Source organism: Lathyrus oleraceus, chromosome 6 (assembly GCF_024323335.1).
Source record: "Lathyrus oleraceus cultivar Zhongwan6 chromosome 6, CAAS_Psat_ZW6_1.0, whole genome shotgun sequence".
NCBI classification, from domain to species: domain Eukaryota; kingdom Viridiplantae; phylum Streptophyta; class Magnoliopsida; order Fabales; family Fabaceae; genus Lathyrus; species Lathyrus oleraceus.
The window spans coordinates 273224349-273231791 of record NC_066584.1 but is presented as its reverse complement, the minus strand read 5'-3'; the positions used below and the strand labels follow the sequence as shown (position 1 = coordinate 273231791).

Here is a 7443-nt window from a genome sequence, read left to right as displayed (position 1 = left end):
CTTAATTCGCCAGAATAATCCTCTTCCTCCCTGTGGCCCACTCCATGCTCACTTTGGTAGAAGCATGTATGGCTAAAATGACAAGCAATGGTTCTCACGCTGCCATACATACAACTAAGAAGCAATCTTCTGATAATACCTCACAACGTGGCGACCATCGCCCCGTCAACCACTCTCGTTCCTATAACAACCAGGGACGCGACGGGGAATGTGGTCACCATGGCGACACCCAACCTGGTACTCCTAACGCTCATCCAACACGGTCTTCTCCTCCTTAGCAGCAGCAACAACAATACTCAGCCTGACAACCACGGGGTTGGTCTCCGTCACCATGGGCTATGTCTCTATGCCCATATCCCACGTCTCATTGGACACGCTCCACCGATCCTCCCAATTCTTCTTACATAATTTTAGGGCCTGAATCAAGAACATATTCAGTTGGGGTGTGTTCAAAAACGTCTCTTCGAAAGCTAGGAGTATTATTGAATTTTTACAAAAGTGAGATAGCAATTTCGCTAAGTATTTCCTAAAAAAACAGTAAATTTTTTTTTAGGAGAAATAGAGAATCATAAACATCATAAAAAAGAAATCAGTGATAACAGAAAGCATGTGCATCGAAACCTAAATGGGTATGGAAGATGATTGCTTAAGTTACTGGACTAATCTTTGAAAATGTGAATTCAATGATAGCTTAAAGTTAATGTATGATATCTCCATATATTGCATCTAGGAAACAAAATAAAAAACCTTAAACCCTATAAATACCGTTGAAGAAATGAAAAATGATGCGTAAAAATTAGAGTTGAAATCATTGTTTGTAAGAAGAAGATGGAAGAAGAAACTTTACATTGACGGCCGCAAATTCGGAAGATGAAAGATGAAATGGTAATGTTGATTTGATGAAATGAAAACCGGATGTGCTTTTGATGACTCAGAAGAACCTTTCCACGACGCTCCTCAAATACGACGACATACTCCGTCGCTATTTGTCTTCCAAACACAACAAATTCGGTATATGTGCCTCAACTATCACCATTTGCCTCAAAACATGTGTTGCCTTAGGCATCCTAGAATTTGGAAGAGGGGTTCACGTGGATTCCATCAAGCTCAGTTTCAACTCTGATTGTTTTGTAGGTTCTTCTCTCATTCGGTTTTACTCACAATATGGAAAAATTAAATATGCACATAAGGTGTTCGATGAAATTAATAACAAAGATATTGTTGCTTACACTTCAATTATCAACGCATATGCTCACTCTGCTGGTTCTTCTGCTTCTGGTGCTTTCAATATTGCTTCCACCATGCAGCAGCAAGGGTTGCTTCCGAATCGAGTAACACTAGTGAGCTTGATGCATGCAGCGGCAAAATTGGTGGTGCTGCATGAGGGCCGTGCGATTCATGGTTACGCTGTTAGGAGAGAAATTGGTTTGTGTGATGATGTTTTTGAGACAACCCTTTTGGATATGTATTATAAATGTGGTGGTATTGGGTTAGCTGCCTCGGTTTTTGCCAAGATGGATGCTCGAAAAACAACAAATGTCGGTTCTTGGAACACTTTGATAGCTGCTTATCTTCAAAATGGACAGGCTTTTGAAGCTTTCGACCTTTTTCGTCAAATGATATGTAGAAATGTTTTGCCTGATTTGGTAACATTGGCCAATGCTATTCTGTGTTGTGGTGAGTTGAATTATTTTCGTCGAGGGATGAGTATTCATGGATACATGATCATGATGGGGGCAGAACTTGATTTGGTGGCTTCCACTGCTTTGATTGATCTATACTGTAAAATTGATGTAACCAAAGCTAGGAAACTGTTTGAAAGATTGGGGAATAAGGATGCTGTTGTATATAATGTTATGATGACTGGTTATCTTGAAAATGAGTTACCTGCGGATGCGGTAAATGTCTTTCGCGAAATGCTCAAGACGAACGTTAGTCCAAATGTGGCTTTGTTTCTTAATTTGATTCCCGCTGTATCAAATTTGAGAGATATTATATTAGTCAGGTCTATACATGGTTATGCATTGAGGCATATGCACATATCACATGTGGAGATTGCAAATCAAATTATTCATACATATGCAAAATATGGGTATGTAGTGGATGCAAGGGTAGTCTTCAATAGGATGAGAACAAGGGACTTGGTTTCATGGACTTCGATGATGACAGGTTATATTTATCACGGCCACATTGACGAAGCCATAAATTTGTTTCGTCTGCTGCAAAAAGAAAATCTAAATATTGACTCTGTTACTCTAATTGGTCTCATTCAGGCATTATCCCAGCTTGGATGTCTAAGTTTTGTTAAGGAAGTTCACTGTTTCAGTTATCGATTTTTCCATGGTAACGAGCTCTCTGTAAATAATTCTCTTATTACTACGTATGCTAAGTCTGGAAAACTACATATGGCTAGAAACATATTTGAGCAAATGACAGAACTGTGTCTCACATCATGGAATGCAATGATAGGTGCATATGCGATGCATGGAAACTATACAGATGTGTTAGAGCTCTTTGATTATATGAAAATTGCTAAAGTTACACCTGATGAAGTGACTTTCACTTCAATCCTCACTGCTTGCAGCCACTCAGGATTGGTAGAAGAGGGTCTACAAATTTTTGGGACAATGATGAAGGAATATGCAATAGTTCCAAGCGAAGTTCATTATAGTTGTATAGTAGATTTATTAAGCCGAGCTGGCCGACTTAAGGAGGCATACAATCTGGTCAAAAGCATGCCGTCAACACATAGTTCTGCTGCATTGTCTGCTTTGCTTTCTGCTTGCAGGTTATATGGAGATACAGAGATTGGGGAGGCTATAGGGAAACAAATACTAAAATTAGAACCACATAGCTCAGGTGCTTATGCTTTGGTATCAAATATACGAGCCCAAGGGGGGAGGTGGGATGAAGTAGCCCAAATAAGGGCCGTGACAGAGAATACAAAAGTGAGAAGTATTCCTGGATATAGTGCATGTTTGGATTGACTTTGAGTTTTTCAGAATCACGGTGGATCACTGGAAGTTTAGCAAAACCTAATCTCACCGTCAATCAACAACAGACTTAGTATGGGTTTTTGATTGACTTATTTGAGTTTATCTATTGGTATAAGCATTTATAATACTGTTTGGAAGAGTTTATGAAAACAACTTACAACTTATATAAAAACAGTTAGGTTCTATTTTATTTTTGTTATAGAAATAACTTATTTATAAACACTTACATGATAAAGCTTATAATATAAGCACTTAACTAAATTGTTTATCCAAACAAAACTTATGTGCACTTCATTTTATTCATTTTGTTAGATCATCCGAGTCTCTTGAACATTTCCCACTATCTTTCAGATTTGCAATTTATCATTCTGAAATTTGTGCGATGAGGATTTCATGCCTTTTTTATCTTATTGCTTACTCATTTGCTTATATTGAAATTAAGGCCTTCATTTAGGGGAGTTTAAACTATACAAAAAAAAAATCTTGTAATGTCCATATCTTCATAGATGAATATTGGTATATGGCCAATGATATCAATGTGGTGGTTTATGGTAACAAAGCAAGTATAAGACGGATTATTATTGAATGTGTAGAAAACAGGGTACAGTTTCGATAGATTTTTTAAAGGTGCAGTTTCACCCCAACAGTATTATAAGTGGAGTGTAAATGGGCATCAAAAGGTCAATAACGTTGATAGTGGAGTTGGATAAGACTGTTTCTTTCCTTGACGATTTTGGCAAAATACAGGTACATACCATTTCTTTTTCTAGTTGTTGGTTGATTAAAAATTATTAGCACATTCTATTGATTGAAGCTTTTTATATTCTATATCCCATTGTTGGTTTTCAATGTATCTTTATCTTCGACTATTGCCTGTAATTCTCTTCAAGTGGTTTGAACTAGGGGAGATCTAACATATAATGAACAAAATCACTTATTTTAATTGTTATTTAAACATGTGCAAGTAACCCGCAATCAAGAAAAATGGTGTTACTCTCCATTTATTTATTTTAAATTTGGAACATCTATTAAATTTCAGATAGCGTTTACCTGTGATGTACACTCAAGTTAATGAATGTAAATGCAGCATTTGGAGATTCTTTGAGACAAGGAGAAAATGAAAAGCAGATTAAATATACGGTTCTTGTTTCCTTGAGGGATTAAAGGATATATCTTGACACAATTAAGCTCCATTGATGGTTTCCCTTGTCTGATTTACTTTATATTAGCTCAAAGTTTTTTTTCGAACTCAACTATGGAGCTTATAGATTTACAAATATCACCTGAAAACCAATAGATTGCTTTCATCAATGTAGCACCAAAAATTCAAGTTGAAAGCGTATTTGGTGTCCGACATGTGTCAGTGGCAAGCACCGACATAACACTGACACATGTGATTACATTCAATTCTATTTTTCAAATTATTAGCAGTCTTGGAGTCCGTTTTTCTGTCAGTATCGTGTCCGTGTCAATACTTAGTAGATTCTTGTCGAAAGCATATCTAAATAAGTCAATGTAACTACTCTTAGCGTTCTGCTTTACTAACTTTGATGAGTTGTTGAGATTGATTTTATATGATAACTTAAAATACCTGAAAGCTGTTTCATCATGATCTTGTGACCTTACTTTTGCCACAGGTAGGCAGTGGTCCAAGAATTAGTTTTCACTTTGCCCCTACCATCCCCCCTTCATGTGTATGCACTTTTGGCTCTAAGTGTGGATAAAAACTAGCTTAACCTTTCCTTGTGCTAAGAGTTAAATTTGATAAATAGATACAAAGAAATTTGTTAAAAGAGAGTAAGAGACTCTGATAACATGTTAAGTAATGAAACTCATTTATTTAACAGGTCCATATTCATGAATGACTTGTAAATAGTTTTTGTATGGGATTAAGTTCAATATTTCATATAACTAAATTCCTTTCCTTGGTAACAGGCAGAATGTACAGTGCTACAAAATATTTTGATGCAAGCATTTGTTGATTTGAATGCATTAAATGAACCACCAAAGTTTGCCCTATTTTGGAAATTGAAGCTATGTTATCACTATCATTACTTTATTGAGTGATCTTCTACATCTTTTGCATATATTTTGAAGATTTGTTTAGATTGCTATAAATTATGTAATCTGATTTCTTACACTGTTTTGCACGTTCATTTCAGTGCCTGGTATCTTGTTTATGACGATGCTGTAGCATCTTCAACATGGCAGAGTGTACTACAGCACTGGTATGACCCTAAACCAGACAGATATATAAAAGAATTTAGCAGCAATTAGCATGTTAGATCAGGATCAGCATGGAAATTATGCTACTATGCAAGTGGAAGTATATTTGTAAAGTTCTCATGCATTGTTGCAATTGGTTCATATTGTTATGTGTATAATATTTGTGCAACTTCCAATTTACACTGATAAATTGGTCTTTATTCTATTAAGCTCAAAAATTATGTTTTCCCATTATTGACTAAGCTTCGCTAGACGAATTCTGGCATGGGATACTCAAAGGATAATAAATGATGTTCATATTTTGCAGTTTGGCTTATCAGACGAAATATAAACTGAGAAAAGTTACTTGGATGCCGTCAGCCACAATTATTTCAAGGTCAATTTTTTGTCGAATAATATGTAACGAGACATTTTGCACATGAGAGTGACGATAAAACTAATATTTATCTTAACACAAGTGTTTTCGAACAACAAAATTTCACACTTCTATTTTAAGATTCCAACTAAAGCAAAAGATGTTTACAAGTAAGTTATATATAAAACTAACCAACTTTTCTTTTCTTTATATCTTTACTACTTAGTTATATATAAAACAACCAACTTTTCTTTTCTTTATATATGATCTTTGGAAAGTGAAAAAGAATTGAGAAAAGTCTGAGTTGTTAACTTCTTATCATGTAAAAAGGTTGAGGGAGTACCATAGAGTCATAATGCACACAATGATGAGTCCAACCCTTAATTTCTCATGCCACCTTGCATGCTTAGAATAAACAGTTTAAAAGCATTTTAAATGGTGATACCAGTATATGAGCTACCTCAAAATTATGGACTCACCGAAAGTGAACATTATTTGGTCACACCATTCTCTTAGATTATTAAGAATTCATGATCAAAGTTATTGTATATACTTATTAAGCAGACACATGACCCAAAGTGAGGCCTTATGTACTAAGAAACACCATGTTATTGGTTGTTCAAATCAAAGTATAAACACTCTGGCAAAGTCACATAGATCAACCTGTCCTCAAATGCTTAAATCTAGGAGGAGCATGTGAATATCATCATCAATAATCATAGTATGGTAATGGTATATAACATTATTGTTCTTCTAGATTTTGAATAATACCGAATTTTGTCGTAGTCACTTAACATTGTTTTTGTTACAGGATTTGGAAATTTGAGTATGGGCAAAGAAATGGGAAATGACAACACTTCTGCTGTCAAAGGTACATGTTCTGTTATTGAAATGCTGAAGAAAGTTTGTTGAAGTAGATTTTTTTTTTGAAATTTCATGTCATTTTTGTAGAGGAAGATAACATAAGTGAAGTTAATTATAAGAATATCATAGAAGATACTAGTGAACATGCAAATGAGATATCACAAGAAGAAAATCAGAATGTACCAACATCATCTTTAGCCAAAGATATACCGCAAGATGTTCATGATGCAGATGATGATGTGAAAGGGAAGAAAACTCAAACCATTTCAATATCTGAAGCCAATGATGCTTATGACATACATATGAAAAATCAAATGCATCCAAAACCAGAAGAAGATGTTATGGAGAAAGCAAGAACTGAACTTGGACAAGTTTCGATGCAAGAAGAAATTCACGGAAACGATGTGGAAGAGAAAACTCAAGAAGAAATTCGCGGAGACGACGTGGAGGAGAAAATTCAATCGATTTCAACAGCTATATTTGCAAATGGTGGTTATGAAACAAGGGACAGTGTAACAAGGCTAAGTACTGAATCAAACCCTGATAATCTAAACATCACTTCTCAGATGCAAAAATCACCAAGTTTCAATCTCAACCTCCGAATCGAATCAAAGCGAGAAGAATCGGATCAAATTCCATTGCTTTGTAAATCCGCAAACGATATCTTGTCAAACAAGTTAAGTCAAAATCTCACTAACTCAATGCCTCATGATGAAAATGATCACATTGAAGAGAAAATAGTTACTATGGAAAGAAGTTACTCAGAGGTATCAAAATCTTCATTCATTGGTTTTTCGAAAGAAGAAGATGAAGAAGCAAATGATCTTCTGGTCATGGAACAGATACAAGATAACAATGCTGGTTCGAGGATGGAAGTGTTGTCATCTACTTCACCTAAAGGAAAAGAAAAGGGCAAGTCTATGTCTTACTTCTTAACCAGCTGCATGTGTTGTGCAACTTTGCCAAATTAAAACCTTTACAGTTACACTTTTTTGCGAGTTT

The 7443-nt window shown here is 35.4% G+C and overlaps 1 protein-coding gene across 2 annotated transcripts; it reads left to right on the top strand.

The window, feature by feature from the left end:
- Positions 1 to 926: 926 nt before the first annotated feature.
- On the top strand, positions 927 to 7426 carry LOC127092789 (pentatricopeptide repeat-containing protein At4g21300). 2 transcript variants are annotated; one of them, XR_007792284.1, is made up of 4 exons: positions 927 to 3066; positions 3590 to 6303; positions 6389 to 6448; positions 6529 to 7426. XR_007792284.1 is itself a non-coding variant. In XM_051031688.1 (1 exon), exon 1 carries the CDS (start codon positions 927 to 929, stop codon positions 2985 to 2987), a length of 2061 nt encoding a protein of 686 aa, XP_050887645.1. In that variant the 3' UTR covers positions 2988 to 3184. The 2 variants fall into 2 exon arrangements, 1 of the variants encoding a protein (XP_050887645.1); XM_051031688.1 differs by lacking the exons at positions 3590 to 6303; positions 6389 to 6448; positions 6529 to 7426 and having other exon boundaries at positions 927 to 3184.
- The last annotated feature ends 17 nt before the right edge of the window (positions 7427 to 7443 follow it).

Excerpts from the sequence above, each read along its gene's own strand:
- LOC127092789 (XM_051031688.1), top strand. The coding sequence starts at position 927 with ATGACTCAGAAGAACCTTTCCACGACGCTCCTCAAATACGACGACATA.